The sequence below is a fragment of the Beta vulgaris genome, chromosome 1 (genome assembly GCF_026745355.1).
Source record: "Beta vulgaris subsp. vulgaris cultivar EL10 chromosome 1, EL10.2, whole genome shotgun sequence".
Lineage (NCBI taxonomy): Eukaryota > Viridiplantae > Streptophyta > Magnoliopsida > Caryophyllales > Amaranthaceae > Beta > Beta vulgaris.
The window spans coordinates 52,503,038-52,520,036 of NC_079202.1; the positions used below are offsets into that span (position 1 = coordinate 52,503,038).

Sequence of the window (16,999 nt, forward strand, 5' to 3'; positions counted from 1 at the left end):
TACTAGTACTTCATAAAATTTCTGTTTTCTTTCTTTTTTGATTTAAATTTTTAGTTGTACCTTTTCCTTCTTCCGTTATCAATTCTTTGTTACTCCTATATCCTTGCAGTATAGTACAGAACTACAGAAGTGGGTTTATTTCATACCAATGTACAGGTTTAGCTGTGGCATATACTCCGTGTAGGCGAGTAGCATGGCTCCACTATTGTTAGGCTCTTGTACCTTTGAAAGCGGATATGGTCATACGGAAATAGACTACGTCCTTGAATTTTTTCTTTGTTTTATGTTGCATCATACTGCATCATTATAGGTCAAAAATTTTAATCTATGGTGTTGCATATGAGATGTCCTGCACGAGCTTGTACTTGTGAACTTGTTCATCACAGGATTACGAGTCATGAGCTTGAAATTTAGCTTGTTCATTCAAATTTTGCGTCCATATTTTTTGGAGCTTGATTGGGGCCAATAATATGTCAATTTACTGTAAGTATGATGTATGTGAATTTCCAGATCAGAGAACTTCATTCTGGAAGAGTCGTCATTGGTCATCACTTAATCTGCTGAAAGAAATGCCATTCATGCTTTAGGAAGTTTTTAGATGCAGTTATTAATGGCGAAGATTTCCAGCCTAGATGATATCGACAATGGTAATACCAATGTTCAACTCTTCGCGTTGTGCTTAAGTTTAAATGTCTGCAAATTCCCGTCTCCTGGACAATCAACCTGCTTATTTCTTACAAAAAGGATGCTTTCTTTGATCTCGTCAGTTTCTAATTATCCCTGATACAGGAAGATATCAGCAAAAAAAAAAAAAAAAATGGCTTGTGAGTTGGAAAACTAAAATTAAGTATAAACCGTAATTCTGCTTCATAACTATGTTAATTAGACTGTCGTTGTTTCACTTACTCGTATTTCCTCAACACTTCGGTACCAGTATGGACATTAGACACTTTGATTTAGATCTATCGTATAGTTTGTTTTGTCTTGAAAAGCTGTCAAGTTTAATACTTTAACACATGCCCACGTATGACATGACTCACGAGTATGCGAGTCCGAGCAACATGGCTCATCAACCAAATGACCTTTTTAGTTCCACGGCTCATCAACCATGGTTCAAGGTGTGAAAATTTCGGGGGGGTGGGTGTGGTGGCCGGTTGGGGGGGGGGGGGGTTTCAAAGGGCCTTTGGCTGGGCCCTCAGATAGGGTAGGCCAATGGACCTTTTTTGTACCAGACCACAAAAAAAAAAGCCATGAAAGAGCTGAAAATTTACATTTTGATAATAATACCTTGCAATTACAGATCCAAGTGAGCCTATCATCACAGATTACATATCTGGATAAATAGCTGCTGTAACCATACACACACAGCTGACTCCCATTAAGGAACTTAATATAACTGAGAAAGAAGGAACCAAAAATCTCTTCTTGAAAGGATGCAGAGAAATGATGGAAAAACTGCTAGTCTCTAAAACAACCCCCTCATAGCTTCTGAAATTCCAAAAACTAACCGTCAACAAGACTGGTCTGTTCAGAGTTCTGATTGTGCAACGCGATCTTCTCTGAAACTTCAGCTAAGCAATTATGGTTGCAGTTGATAAGTGACTGAACGAAGTAGAAGGTATCCTCTGTGGTGTTTCCGTCAGGAACATCAACTATGAATGATTCGATAAGTAATGTTCCTGGCCTCCCATCAATTGTTTCTGGGTGAGCTGTTATTTTTGATGAGTAATTCTGCAGCAAAAACATTAAGATTGATGTTAACTGTGATGTAATTCTGTTTGCTAACCCATGACAGAAGTAAAACTATTCTGTCTTCTACCATATCATCTTCATCAGGTAGCAAGCCTGCAGGAGGATGAAGAAAACCATAAGCTGGCCTACATGTGCACTCGCGAACTACTATGCTCGCTCTTGGGTAAGACCACAGTCACCCTAACCAATTTACAAGTCACCTCTCAATAAGTACCTCAAAGTAACCCTTAACATAGTAACTTGAACCGAACCCATAACCAGAGCTCGACTTAAATCGACCTATATTATGATATATTTCGAGCACAACCCAAAATCAAACTAGAACCATTGAACTGAATTGCAGACTCTTTAAGTATAGATTACCCCTCAACAATATAACAACTCACTCACCGAAGATCCTCAAGGCCATCTGGTCGTACCAAAACGTTCGGTTGACACCGGCCTTATACAAAGTTAATGCGAATGTGCACACTGCACCCTAGTCACCCTAAGAACATCGATACATGATCTCTGTCCATGATTCGATACACTACATGCAGATTGCAGGGTAACATCTAAGAGATTAGAAGGTGGTATACCCTTAATCTGTGATCGCCGCCCATGATTCTGACGCTAAAAATATGCTCCTCATCATCAAGAAGCTCCAATCTTTCAGTACTAGTGGTTGCAGGAAGTCCTGATCTAACATTCACTTCTCTGAGTGTACCCACTTTAAAATCTTCCGTTAGTGTGCATTCACTAACAAATGGCTTGTATTTCTGTGGTTGATCAAAGCTCCTTACTAAAGACCAAACCTGATTACATAATCCACCAAATTTGTCAACAACAAACAAGTTGAGAATTTCCTGCACTTTCAGCTCAAGTAAATGCACAATTATTAACTAGCAATTCTTATAATATACTAATATAGCATCAAATATTCCATAAATTCTTGCTCATTTATATAATATATTAATATATGTACCATTAAATAATAGAATTAATGCAAAACTTGGATGTTCAAGTAGTTTGTAATGCCGTTTTCAATTAATGCAAATTCCCGCGATGTCAAAAAAAAGCTCCAATCAGATGGCTATAGTAGCCTAATTCATGATAAGATTTCATTGGTGGATTATTCTTAACAACTTTCCAAATTTCAATAACTGTAAGAAAAAGAAATGGGAAAACAAATGCAATGAAATTCAACTAAGTAATAGAAAAATAAAATTCCTGGATTTATAAAATCAAACAAAAAAAAACCCATCTTCATACCTCCAAATGAAGAAATGTCAAAGAATATTAATTTATGATAAAATAAGAAATTAGAGTAAAAAAAAGCGCAAAGAAGTAAAAAATATTACAATGTCAATAGGAGCTTTGATGCGTTTAGTGAGAGTGGAGGAGCATTGGTTGGCTCCAACATCCAGTTGCTTATGGTACTTGCTGATGAATTCACCCTCCATTTTTTTTTTTAAAGAAAACTATTTTTTTTTGAGCAAATTTTAATCCCAAAAATGGAATATGAAAGTTAATGAGGAAAAATAAAAGGAAAAAGAAGCAAGTTGAGTTTTGAGTGGTGGGATATTATTGGCGGATAAAGTACGGAAATTAATGCTTCAGTTATCGAAGTGGGGCCCATTGTGTATTTTCTCATACTCGAATCTAATTGGTTGCCTAGTTGGCTGCTCCTTTATATTGGTTGGTGGATCCTGAATTCCTGGTCCAACTTTTAGTGCCTTTGCTTAAGGGTAATGGCATTTATCATTTATGTAGAATATATTATACGGGAAATTGATAATAACAGTTTCAACTATTTATCTGAACGATTTTAATTGTTTATTATTTAGGATCGTTTAATATGTATCTTGCGTTAGACACCCGTTTACTCAACTAAGCACCGTTGTTGCCCTTCCAAGCACATCACTTTCGGTATAAGGAACCATCGTTAGTCCTTATCCACTTATAATAAGAAAGGGGTTTTCTACAAATAATTTTTCTTTGTTTTTTTTTCTAATTCATTTGAACCATGGAGGTTGTACAAAGTACAAAGAAGGAGATGAAAGATTCAAACTTGTAATTTATCGTTCACAACACTTCAATCTTAACCATTAGGCCAAGACATTTTTGGTACAATTCTTCTTCGTTTTAAGTGTTATAGAAACGAGGTTTAGTCTAATTAGAAGTTGATTCCAATCGGTTACTTGAACGAGAAGTTCTCCATTTTGTTTACCCGCCTCCTTTAATGATGGTGAAGGCATCCTTGTGGTTTAGATGGAGTATTGAGTTTTTTTTTTCATGATATTGAGTTTGCCATTTACATTTTGTAATTTTTGCTTTTACTTTCTCCACACCTTATTGATGTTGCTACTTGGAATCTTGACATTATTATAATTGCAAAGAATTTTCTATAATTTTCCCAATATATAAGAAAAAAACATAATTATGCAGAGTCTTGTTTGATTTGTCTCAATAAGTACTTTAATAATATCAAACTTTTGTAATTTTTACTAATACACATATATTAATAGTTGAATATGTGTATGGGTAAATGAGCAATAAAAAGTAGGAACATCGATAAAGAAATAATAGAGTAGAATAATTACTTGAAGATGCAAGTAAGTGGAAGGACATTAAGTGAATGTTTGTAAAAAAGGAATGAAAAAGGGGGAGGAAAGAGTTTTAGGCTCATCGAAAGTCATATGACATTTGTTTACCTAGTAAGAGGGTGTTTGGTCCCCTCAAAAAAAAAGAAAAAGTAAGAGGGTGTTTGGTATAGAGTAATTTGATGTAGGAAACGGATTTAAATAAGTGTTTCCATTTCTAATTGTTTGGTATAAGTGTTAAGTAACAAATGCTGTTTCCGGAGGGAAACACAATCCCCTCATTTGTTCCCCTTATCAAACTAGTGGAAACAAATCACGTTTCTTTCCTTAATCATAAACCTCTCAATTGTTTCCATTCCACTATACCAAACATGTATTAAAGGTAACAATTATAATTTCCGTTTCCCCTCCTTATCCAAACCCTTTCCATTCCGTTTCCATTAAATCTTGTCTTAAGTCCAATAGTGTCAAATACAAAAAGCCTGATCCATCCTTAGTTAATTAGTTGAGGCTTTCTAAAGAGTATCACCCATAATTCATAATTGAGATTGTTTTTATCAAAATTTTCCATTATGAAAGCTACAAAATGATATCTAGTTGAGTATTACTGAAACGAGCTTTTGAGTAATAGTGTGTTTGGTTCATTTTTAGTAAAGGAAAGGAAGAGAAGAGAAAGGAAGGGAAGAGAAAAGAAAATAATGGAAGAGAAAGGAAAAAAAATCTTAACTTCCCATGTTTGGTATAAATTTTCTTTTTCCTTCCAAATTCCCCCACTTTTGGGAGGAAAGGAAAGTGAAATTTTATTAAAGATTCTTTCCTTCCAATTCCTCCCATTTCCTTTCACTTTATTTTTTTTAATGAACCAAACACGGGAAAGTAACAAATTTTCGTCCACTTCCTTTCTTTTCCTTCCAAATCCTTTATCTACCAAACAAGCTATTGCAACGGAAGCGATTATCAAAGCAATAAACTCAAGAAAACGAATAAAGAACACACAAGATTTAACGAGGTTCACTATCAATATGATAGCTACGTCCTCAAGGCAGGGGAAAAGATTGTTTCACTATGAACGAGACGATTACAAATACAATAGGCAAGATTCAATTGAATGGATTTCCATGAATCTCAAAGATCTCTCTAATCTTCTCTATTGTGTTTTCTCTAATCTCTTCTAATCTTCTCTATTGTGTTTTCTCTAATCTCTCTCTCAACTTTTGTGGTAAAAAACCCAAAAAAATAACATATTTATATGAAGTCTAAAATACAAGTCGTAAGTCGTAGAGAAAACCGGGCAAAAACGCGCTCCGCGATAAAACGCCCAGCTCGCGACTCGCGATGGGGTCGCGATCTTCGTCTCGACTCGCGACGAGCAATCTGTCTCGCTGCTCAAAATCGAGCTGTCGCACCTCGCGCAGCAGGTCGCGACTCGCGACCGAGCTGTTCATCCTCTTCGCAAGTCACATTTCACAAATCTCCACCTTGACTTGCATCTACCACACAACTCCACCTCGAAACAATCAACCAAGCATGTATCTCTCCAACAGTACTCGAGATACTCTTTCCCCTCCTGCAATTGCATCTTTAACCCGATGCCGGGCTTGCCCACTTTATCCCGGGGCCGGGATTACCTCCACCTTGAGGCACAACCTCTCACAAGGTCATATGTGACTATCAACGTTCAACAAGTCCAAGCAATGTTTGAACTTGCGAACTGGAACTGGCTTGGTGAACATATCAGCTGGGTTGTCTTCAGTCCCAACTTTCTTCACCACTATCCTCTTCTCACTCCTCAGAAAATGGTACCTTATATCAATGTGTTTAGTTCTATCATGGCGCACCTGATCTAGAGGTGATCATTTTGGCCCGGCCCGGCCCGACCCGTTTTTTGGCCGGGTTTTGGGCAGATTTTTTCGGCCCGCGGGCCGGGCCGGTCATTTTTTTTTTCTTTGGGCGGGCTTTGGACAAGCCAAAAATAACTTTTTAGTCTATTTTTTGGCCCGGCCCGTTTTGGCCCGCAAAAGCCCGCTAATTTAGGCCCGAATTACCGGGCTTTGGACACAAAAATTCGGCCCGAAATTAGGCCCGGTCCGGTCAATGGGCAAATTTTTTTGGCCGCGGCCCGGCCCGGCCCATGATCACCTCTAACCTGATCCTTGGCAAGACAAATAGCACTCAAGCTATCACAATACACAGTCGCACGATCATGGTGTAGACCCAAATCACTAACCAAACCACGTAACCATATACCCTCCTTTGCTGCGGCAGTCAAAGCCATGTACTCAGCCTCCGTAGTAGACAAAGTCACTGAAGACTGCAAAGTAGCCTTCCAACTAACCACAGACCCTCCTAGAGTGTATACATACCCAGTCATCGATCTTCTAGTGTCTATATCACCTGCATAGTCCGAATCAGAATATCCGGTCACCAAACACTCAGTATCATTCCCATAAATGAGACCCACATCTGCCGTTCCTTTCAAATAGCGGAAAATCCGCTTCACTGCCGCCAGTGTTCCTTCCCTGGTTGAGTCATAAACCTGCTCAGTACACTAACAACATGTGCTAAGTCTGGCCTAGTGCAAACCATAACATACATCAGACTACCAACAGCACTAGCATACAGAACCTTAGACATATACTCTTTTTCCTCATCAGATTGAGGAGAAAGCACAACAGAAAGACGAGCATTTGCAGCAGCAGGAGTATCAATAGATTTCGCAGTACTCATACCAAACATGTCAAGTACCTTCAAGATATAACTTTTCTGAGAAAGGAAAAGTTTCTTCCGTCCATGATCCCTATAGATCTCCATGCCAAGAATCTTCTTTGCTGCTCCCAAATCTTTCATGTCAAACTCGGAACTCAAAAGCTTCTTCAACTTCAACACGTCTGACTTCTTCTTTGCTGCAATAAGCATGTCATCACATATAATAAAAGTAAATATATGAACCGTCCTCCACCTTGCTATGATAAACACAACAATCATATGGACTCCTGTCAAAACCATGCTCAACCATGAAGCTGTCAAACCTCTTGTACCACTGTCTGGGTGACTGCTTAAGTCCATACAAGGACTTCTTCAGACTGCAAGCAAACTTCTCTTTTCCTGGAACAACGAACCCCTCTGGTTGACTCATCAGAATATCCTCCTCCAACTCCCATGTAGGAAAGCTGTTTTCACATCTAACTGCTCAAGTTCCAGATCAAAATGTGCTACCATTGCTAATAACACTCTAATAGAAGTATGACGAACCACTGGCGAGAAAATCTCATTGTAGTCGACCCCTTCCCTCTGACTGAACCCTTTTGCAACTAGCCTGGCTTTATATCTGACACTTTCACCCTCTGAAGTTCCCTCTTTCCTCTTGAAAACCCACTTGCAACCAACCACCTTACGACCCTGTGGTATCCTCACAGTTCCCATGTCTGGTTCTTGTGAAGAGACTCCATCTCCTCACTCATAGCAACTAACCACTTAGCTGATTCGTTACTAGAAACTGCTTCCTGTAGGACATTGGCTCAGGTGACTCAATATCTTCAGCTACATGTAATGCATAACCAATCATCTCCTCTACACACAGCATTTCGGCCAGGAACATTCCTGCCCTCTATAATCAGTCTCTGCGTCTTCTTCCTAGGTCGTTTCTGACCTTCAACAACAGTTTCCTCATGATTAGACTCAACATCAGCTGTTTCATCAACAACAGCTACATCCCTCTGACTAGTCCCCACAATGGGAGAACTCACTGGAGCATCATCATCATCCTTCCCCTGAGTTCGAACCTGTGGCTGTGGAGTAGGGTCTGGAGCAACTACTTGCTCAGATCCTTCATCTGTGCTCTCATCAGTATACCTGCAGGTTTGTTAGCAGATACAAACATAGTGTTTTCATCAAAAAACATCTACTAAGTATAACACGCCCTTCTGATGGGGACCAAATCCTGTAACCCTTCACACCATCTCCATACCCCAAAAAACAACCCTTCTTACCCTTGGTTCAAGTTTACCCTCATTCACATGATAATAGACCATACAACCAAAGCACGCAAACCAGAATACTCAGCACTTCTCCCAGACCATACCTCATAAGGTACCTTGCAGTCAATACCTGTATGAGGACCACGGTTTATCAAGTAACATGCCGTTTTCACGGCTTCACTCCAGTACTTCCTAGTCAACCCTGCATTAGAGAGCATGCATCGAACTCTCTCAGCAAAGTCTGGTTCTAGCGTCTCTGCAACACCATTCTGCTGTGGTTTTTCCTGACAGTGCGATGTCTACTATCCCTGCGTCCCTGCAAACTCATTGAATCATCATTAACAAATTCTAGACCATTATCCGTACGTAGCCTCTTAACCTTCTTGCCTGTCTGATTTTCCACCAAGACTTTCCATTGCACAAAAGTCTTAAAAGCCTCTCCCTTATGCTTTAAACAATAAAGCCAACAAAACCTGGAGAAATCATCAATAAAAGTCACAAAATAAGTGAATCCTCCTATACCTTCTACCTGAGCAGGCCCCCTAGCAATCTGAGTGAATATAATCCAGCCGCCTTAGTTATGTGCAGCCCCTTCCCAAACTTAGTCCTGTGTTGCTTACCCAACACACATGCTCACAAAACTCAAGGTTCTTCACCTTGTGGCCACAAAGAAGGTTCATCTTGGATAATATCTGCATCCCACGCTCACCCATATGCCCAAGTCGTCTATGCCACAACTTAGTCATCTCCTCAGAACTCGTAGATGCAACATTAGCAGAACCAGTCAGAGTAGTACCTTGTAACACATACAGAGTACCCAACTTAGTGCTCTTAAGCACCAATTCGAACCTTTCCACACACATAGTTCCCCATCCGAGCCAGAAAAAGTAAACCCTCCTTCATCTAAGACACCGAGAAATCAGATTTTTCTTTAACTGTGGAACATGTCTAACATTCATCAATGACGAATCTCACCCCCGAAGTCCTTATCTTGATGGAACCCCTCCCTACAACCTTACAAGCAGCATCATTACCCATAGTAACATTACCACCATCACAAGACTCATAAGAAGTAAACCAATCACGATTTGGACACATATGGTAAGAACACCCCGAATCTAAAATCCAACGATTAGGCGGACTAGGCACATCAACAACAGCTAGTGCTAAGTCCTCTTCGAGTCATATTTCGTATCCTGTTGTGCAATGTTAGCATTGGAAGCTTTAGGATTCTTGGGACATTTATTCTTCCAATGGCCAGGTCTTTGCAATAGTGACAGACATTCCTAGGATTGGTCTCTTTACCCTTAGAATTTTCTTCTTCTTAGGACCCTTCCCTTAGCCGAGTTCACCACCAACCCAGCCCCTGAATCTCCACCACTCTCAGTCGTTGCCGCCTTATGGCGCAACTCCCTAGTAAAAAGTGCTGACTTCACCTCCTCAGGGTCACAGTCTCTCTCCCAACAACAAATGACTCAACAAAGTTCTCATATGAATGTGGAAGTGAAACAAGCAAAATCAAAGCAGCATCTTCATCCTCAATCTTAACATCTATATTACGCAAATCAAGTAAAATAGTATTAAGTTGATCTAAATGATCTCTTAGAGACGTACCTCCTTGCATACGCAAGGCAAACAACCGTTGCTTCAAAAGCAACTTGTTGGTGAGTGACTTCGTCATGTAGAGACTCTCCAACTTCGCCCACAGACCTGCCGTAGTGATTTCATCAGCAACCTCTGTGATCACATCGTCTGCCAAGCACAACAAAATCGTGGAGTGAGCCTTCTCCTCCATCGCCTCCAATTCGGCCTCACTAGGGCCTCCAGCCGCTCCACTCTTGTCACTCTTGACAAGAGGTTTCCAGATGCCTTGTTGCTTCAACAAAGCGCGCATCTTTATCTGCCATAGCCCAAAACTGTTCCTCCCCGTAAACTTGTCAATCTTTGAGTTCATCGTATTCATCTTCCCAAAACCCTAACGCTGATTTTAATCTCAAGCTCTAGATACCAAGTTTGTTGCAACGAAAGCGATTATCAAAGCAATAAACTCAAGGAAACGAATAAAGAACACACAAGATTTAACAAGGTTCACTATCAATATGATAGCTACGTCCTCAAGGCAGGGGAAAAGATTGTTTCACTATGAACGAGACGATTACAAATACAATAGGCAAGATTCAATTGAATGGATTTCCAATTGAATCTCAAAGACTCTCTCTAATCTTCTCTATTGTGTTTTCTCTAATCTCTCTCTCTAACTTTTGTGGTAAAAAACCCTAAAATATGAAATAACATATTTATATGAAGTCTAAAATACAAGTCGTAAGTCGTAGAGAAAACCGGGCAAAAACGCGCTCCGCGATAAAACGCCCAGCTCGCGACTCGCGATGGGGGTCGCGATCTTCGTCTCGACTCGCGACGAGCAATCTGTCTCGCTGCTCAAAATCGAGCTGTCGCACCTCGCGCAGCAGGTCGCGACTCGCGACCGAGCTGTTCATCCTCTTCGCAAGTCACATTTCACACAAGCTGTAACAGTTGATTCTTTTTTCTTTATTTGACTGTAATAGTGTCTTTATTTGACTGTAATAGTGCGTGATAGATTTCAAATTGAGATCGATCATATAAAGAGACCAACACTTCTTCGAGCATGTTTTTTTTTTTTTTTTTTACAATGAGAAATCGTGCATTAATTAAAATAGGATGTACAACCTAATGCTAATACAATCAAAACTAAAGCAAGCAAACAAACAAACCTAAAGGAGTTTTATGAGCTCGTACATTCCATCTAAAACAAAAATAAGTAAAAACTATAAAAACTCGCGCAGGGAAAGGAGCATCGCTGGTCAAGCCCAACCTACAATAATCCTGCTCCAGGGCACGAAACTCTATCATACACCTAAGCCCCGTCTACACCCCATCTCCACAGTATGAAAATCCATCATCTACACCAAGCCCAACCTAAAGTACTCTTGCTCCAGAGCAAGAAATTCCATCACACACCCCAAACCCAGTCTACACCCTATTTTCACCGTATGAAACTCCATCATCCACGCCAAGCCCAACCTACAGTACTCCAGCTCTAGAGCAAGAAACTCCATCATACACCCCATCTCCACAGTATGAAACTCCATCATCCACGACAAGCCCAACCTACAATACTCATGCTCCAGACGGAACTCCATCATACACCCCAAACCCCGTATACACCCCATCTCTCTTGTATGAAATTCCATTATCTACGCCAAGCCCAACCTATAGTACTTCTGCTCCAGAGCACGAAACTCCATCATAAGAAGTTCAATAAAAATAAGTTAGATTCAGCTAAAGTAAGATAAACAAAAATATGTTGGAAAGCTGGGAGGTAATTGAACGAGCGATTAAACTGGTGGAGGAGTATACTAATGCAGTGGAGGAGCCAAGGATAGGGCAAAATGACGAGAGGGGTGGCGAGCTCCTGAACCTCGGGTATACAAAGTAAATTCTGACGCGACGATCTTTGGAGATGGAAAGCTGGGCTTTGGTGGAATCGTCCGTGATGAGCTGGGCGAGGTGATGATGGCTACTTGCGCAACTCATGATGGAGCTTGCGAGGTTGATATTGCGGAAGCTCTTGCGGCTCGCCATGCTGTCAAGACAGCTATGGAAGCTGGTTTTCGACAAATAGTGCTGGAAAGCGACTGCTTGAAGTTAACATCTCACCTCAAAAAGGGTGTGCGGGAAAATAACAGTTTTGGTGTTCTTGTGTCGGATATTTTATATTTTGGTTTTTTGTGTCTCTTTTTCTTTTAATCATGTCCGTAGGGAAGGTATTAATCGAGTCGCTCACAAGCTTGCCCATATGAGCAAGGAGTTCAGGGAGATACGTGTTTGGATTGAGGAGGTGCCAAATGAGGTGTAGTCGCTTGTAAACTGTGATATGATGGATATGAATGAATAGTTGAATGGTGTTTTCCCGTCAAAAAAAAAAATGTTAAGTTCAACAAAAATGAGTTGAAATGATAAGAACCTTAAAATTCCTACTTAGGGGGTGTGTTAGACCTGGCAAAGTTGGTCCTGATCCGAAAATTCGGTCCGAAATATCCGATCCGTGGTCTGATCTGGGTCCGAACGAGACGGTCCGAACCTTGATCCGAATTCGAAACGGTCCCGATCTGGTCCGAATCCCGATCCGAAATAATCTTGACCCGAAACTCATCTGAAATCCGAATGATCCGATATAATCTTACCCGATCCGAAACCGATCCGACCCGAAGGTAAACCGATCCGAAATTATTGGTTTCGATTAGGCTTTGATCCGAAACACCCTAAACTTACCCGTTTTTTTTATATAAAACAAGATATCATTGGCATAAGTATTCCATTCATTCCACCATAGTCCGATTCCGATCCGAAATAATAGTCCGAACGATGACCCAATCCGGAACGAACCGATCCTGGTCCGATCCTGGTCCGAATGTAACCTGATCCGAAAACGGTCCGATCTGAATTGGTCCGGTCCGATTCCGATCCGAAATAATAGTCCGAACGATGACCCAATCCGAAACGGTCCGATCCGGTCCGATCCCAGTCCGAATGTAACTTGATCCGGAAACGGCCCGATCTGAATCGATCCGGTCCGAATCCGATCCGATTGGTCCGATTGCCAGGTCTAGGGTGTATTATGTTCACCTAAATTCTTCTTAACTTATTTGAAATGAACTTATCAGATTAAATAACCTTATCCTGAACTTATTGAAGTTTCTTTTATTAGGTGTTGGAATTATTTTAACTTAACTTAACTAATCCAAACTTATTGGACCTAATTATTTTTGTAAGATCAGAAGAACAAAACCTTATTCAATAGAACTACCAGACTACTAGTTGATGTCTATCACTAGTCTCATGTCCAGTTTAGAATAACTGCCAATATTTGTAGTATGTATATTTGTAGTATATATTGGATGTTCTGGCAAATAATAAGCTCCTTGTCGTTTTCATTAGTGAACAAATGACATAATTGTTGGATATTTCAATTTTCAAATATAAGACATATGTACAAATGCACCAAAAATTTAGATGTCTAACAATTGTGTCATTTCTATAAATACATACGATATTTAGATATCCAACCATTTGTATAGATGTTTGACTTTTTTTTTTTTTTTTTTTTTTCAAAGTTGAGTGTTAGCTTTACCCTTCACAGGCTTACCAACTCCATTTTTAATTTGCTACTTCAACTAAAGTTTCAACACAGTTTCTCTCTAACCTCTGAACAATCACATACAAGTGTAGCAAGTGTAGTTTGGATTTTCTAATAAAACTCCAAAAGTCCCTTTCTTTCTGGGGGTCAAATTTTGATCTGATGAAAGATAAAAGCAGCATAATATTAAAACTTAAACATAGTTTCGGTTAGAGAGCCCACAACAATCCGATAATATGAGCTCCATACAATTATTATTAGAGATTTGGGGAATAATCCTAACTTCATTTTGGGGCATGTTTAAGTTTTAATATTATACCGGTTTCACCTTAAAAAAAAGCTGCTGCATCATCCACATCTTCAGCTTCAAGTAGGGTGCTTTACTCTTTCTGGCTAAGTTCTTGTGCTTGGCGTGTTCGTTTTGCTTTAAACATGAAAGGTTACTTTCATTTGATTAAGTTTGGTCAATCTTATCTAGATAATTGAATATTAAGGTGCTGTTTCATATCCTTTCTTAATTAATTGTTATTTGTCCACTTAGGCTTATTATACTATACCTATAAAAGAAGAACAATGTAATATTCCCTACTATGTGCCTCCTATATTTCATATAACATGACGGCCTCAAGTCTAATGTATTCAAACATGCATCTCCTGCATGCGCGTTCAATGATTTCCACTTCTATCTTCGTGAAGATCGTCGTTGATTGTTTTGGGTAGGGTTATTGTCTTATTGACTAAATATTAGGCTTGAGGCATCGGCTACAATATTGTCTTTGTGAGGGTGGTATTGGATGTTAAGATCGTAATCTTTTATGAGTTTCAGCCTTCGAGCTACCTATGTTATCTCATGTTCAAATTTGTATTCGATGACACTAAAATAACTACATTAAATAGAAAAATAAAGTTATTTTTAATTATTTGGATTAAAGTGAACTAAATTAAAGTGAAATTGTGAGAGCAAACCCTTAAGTGTATGTTCAATAGCCCACTAGATATTAGCTTCTACCGATCCTATCCTATAAGGTTTTTGCTTTGGTGTAAGAACGTTGATGTGTTCGTTTACATAGAGTTTTTAGCCTCGTTCTTTGGCAATTAAATACTATTTTGAGTTCTTATTTCTGCGATTTGGTATAAGTTAGACTTGATTTATCTCTTTTGTGTTTCATTATGCAGATTATGTATAATCCAGTGTCTTAATCTAGTCACAGAAGAGAAGTCCAATAATCGCATATGACCCTTATATAGGAGGTTTGGGAAGCAAGACAACGATGCATAAGGAAATTAAAGTCAGAATTTGAAGAAGAGGTATCTCCTGGTCGACCGGGCTGATCGACCTAACCGGACAAGAGTGTCCTTCAAGCAGAATGGCGCAACTGACCAAGGGAAGGCTTATTTAAGATTGAGGAATAATCACCATCGCCCGATTGGGCGGACTCCCGGACTACCTAATTTCAATGGCTTTTTGTAGATTCTCTAAACATTATTTCTGGTTTTTTTTAGTAATGAAGATTAGACTATCTTAATTATCATTTTATTAGGTTAAACAATCTTTTTTTCACTCTAGTTTTGGTGTACTTTTGGCTTTTTACTATTCTCCTTTATAATACAAGACTCCTGAGTTTTATTTGAAAATGACTATAAACGGGAAATGTATTAATAGCATGGTTAGGTGATTTCTCCATCTTAGCAACAAGGAGGAGAAAAGGACACCTTCATAATTCCGCTTTTTAGTGTTCTTCGATCACTCAATATTATTTGTCCACTTAGTTAAATTTCATGGATTGTTTTACTTTGATTATGAATTTGTTCTTTATTGCCATGAGTGAGTAGTTTAATTATAGGTTTAAGTGACGGACCATGTTTAAACCTTGATTTTGTTATTCCTAATCTGTTCAATACTTGGGTTTTGATTAGAGTAATTCCGATTGATTTGTGATTAATGTTTAATATATGCAATTTTTTAGAACTCCGTATAATAGATTATATTTGGGTAATGATTATTTGAATAAAAATATCCTACTTTTAGAGGATTTGGACAATTGGTGAAACTGAGTATGTTAGCAACCCTACTGCATATATATATATATATGTTGGTTTAAGAGTATAAGATTTGATCGTAGGATTAACCCTTGTTTTAATTGCTCAACCCTAAACCTAAGTATTATTGAGTTACTTTATCTCATTGGATTGGTATAAAAATGGTGAGCCGGATTAACGCCCAAATATTTATTATTTATAAATCCCTAGATTAATTGAGTATTCGTAGTTCAGTAGTAATTTTCATCAATATCTTTTTCACCTTGAAGTAGTTAAAATAGTTGAACATTAATCTATATAAATCTTCTCCCTATAAATCGAACCATAATTGTTAAGTCTTTGTGTTAACAACAGACACTGTTCACTTGTGATATCACTTTAAACTCATCAACCGTAGTTCTATTCAAAAGGCATCTACTAGATTAATGTGTCTACCTCTATATAAAAAAAAGCATCATTCTCATCAAAACTTTATGTTGGATAACCACGATCTTAGGCACCTTGCCTGTCAAAATATTGTGTGATCATCTCAAGCTTGCAAAGGAAAAGGATATCGATCATCTACTGCACCAGGGATCCAAAGATCAAGGTAGTTGTTAATCACAACTCTAATCACACAATCATGATTCTTCCATCGGAACTAGTTTCTTGTCTCCTTAAACTCAAGGATGCAGGGGGAAAGGTACCTAAGATCTTGACTATCACACATCAAAAGTTGAGGAGAACGAAACCTTGCTTCTTTCTATAGAGGTGGACACCTCAGCCTAGTAGAGATCTTTTGGTTAGAACTACAGTCCTGCACCAAAGCAAAACCTTGCGAGCTAATAGGATCCATAGAAGATTATATCAATTAGTGGGCTCTCGAACACCTAGAGGTGTTACAAATGTGCCTAAACTTGATCACGCCAGTGTTTTTGCGCCCAAAAGAATGGGTATATTAACTGATCCGGGCTAGGGTCCATAGTCAAATGGGTGGTGTGTTTTAATATCAGCGTTGAGAGGCCATACCTAAGCCCAATTCATATCCCTAATTCATTTAAATGAATCGGCCTTCTCACTTCTCTCTTTATCCCCAACACGAAAATCCTAAAACACTCTCATCCTCATGATCTTCCCTTTCATCCTGTGTATAAGTTTCATTTTGGAGTTTTTTTTTTTAGATTTAGGGTTTCAATTTGGTATTTTAGTTTTCAATTTTGTTTTTTTTTTTTCGTTTTTTTTAATTCTGTGTATAAGTTTCATTTTGTAGTTTTTAATTTTATGTATAAGTTTGTCATATTTTTTCTAATTTTCTGTACCAATTTTCTGTATAAGCTTGTCAGATTCTTTTAAAAAAAATTTGTACAAAGTTTCATTTTTTAAATTTTATGTATAAGTTTTTTTTTTGGTTGATGTATAGATTTAACATTGTTAAAAATATTGTATATGAAACTTTTTGTATAAAAATCTATTTTTTTTTTATTTTGTGT

General features: G+C 38.6%; 1 protein-coding gene across 1 annotated transcript; it reads right to left on the bottom strand.

Moving 5' to 3' along the window:
- Positions 1–1,257: 1,257 nt before the first annotated feature.
- On the bottom strand, positions 1,258–3,279 carry LOC104905410 (abscisic acid receptor PYL8). Its single transcript, XM_010693955.4, has 3 exons — positions 3,093–3,279; positions 2,331–2,546; positions 1,258–1,731 (listed from the first exon to the last, which is right to left on the bottom strand). The coding sequence occupies exons 1-3, from the start codon at positions 3,192–3,194 to the stop codon at positions 1,504–1,506; spliced, it is 546 nt and encodes a 181-aa protein (XP_010692257.1). The 5' UTR covers positions 3,195–3,279; the 3' UTR covers positions 1,258–1,503.
- Between the last annotated feature and the right edge of the window lie 13,720 nt (positions 3,280–16,999).

Excerpts from the sequence above, each read along its gene's own strand:
- LOC104905410 (XM_010693955.4), bottom strand. The coding sequence starts at position 3,194 with ATGGAGGGTGAATTCATCAGCAAGTACCATAAGCAACTGGATGTTGGA. Across the intron at positions 2,547-3,092 it reads TCAAAGCTCCTATTGACATT|GTTTGGTCTTTAGTAAGGAG; the intron begins GTAATATTTTTT and ends TTATGTAATCAG. Across the intron at positions 1,732-2,330 it reads GCGGCGATCACAGATTAAGG|AATTACTCATCAAAAATAAC; the intron begins GTATACCACCTT and ends TTTTTGCTGCAG.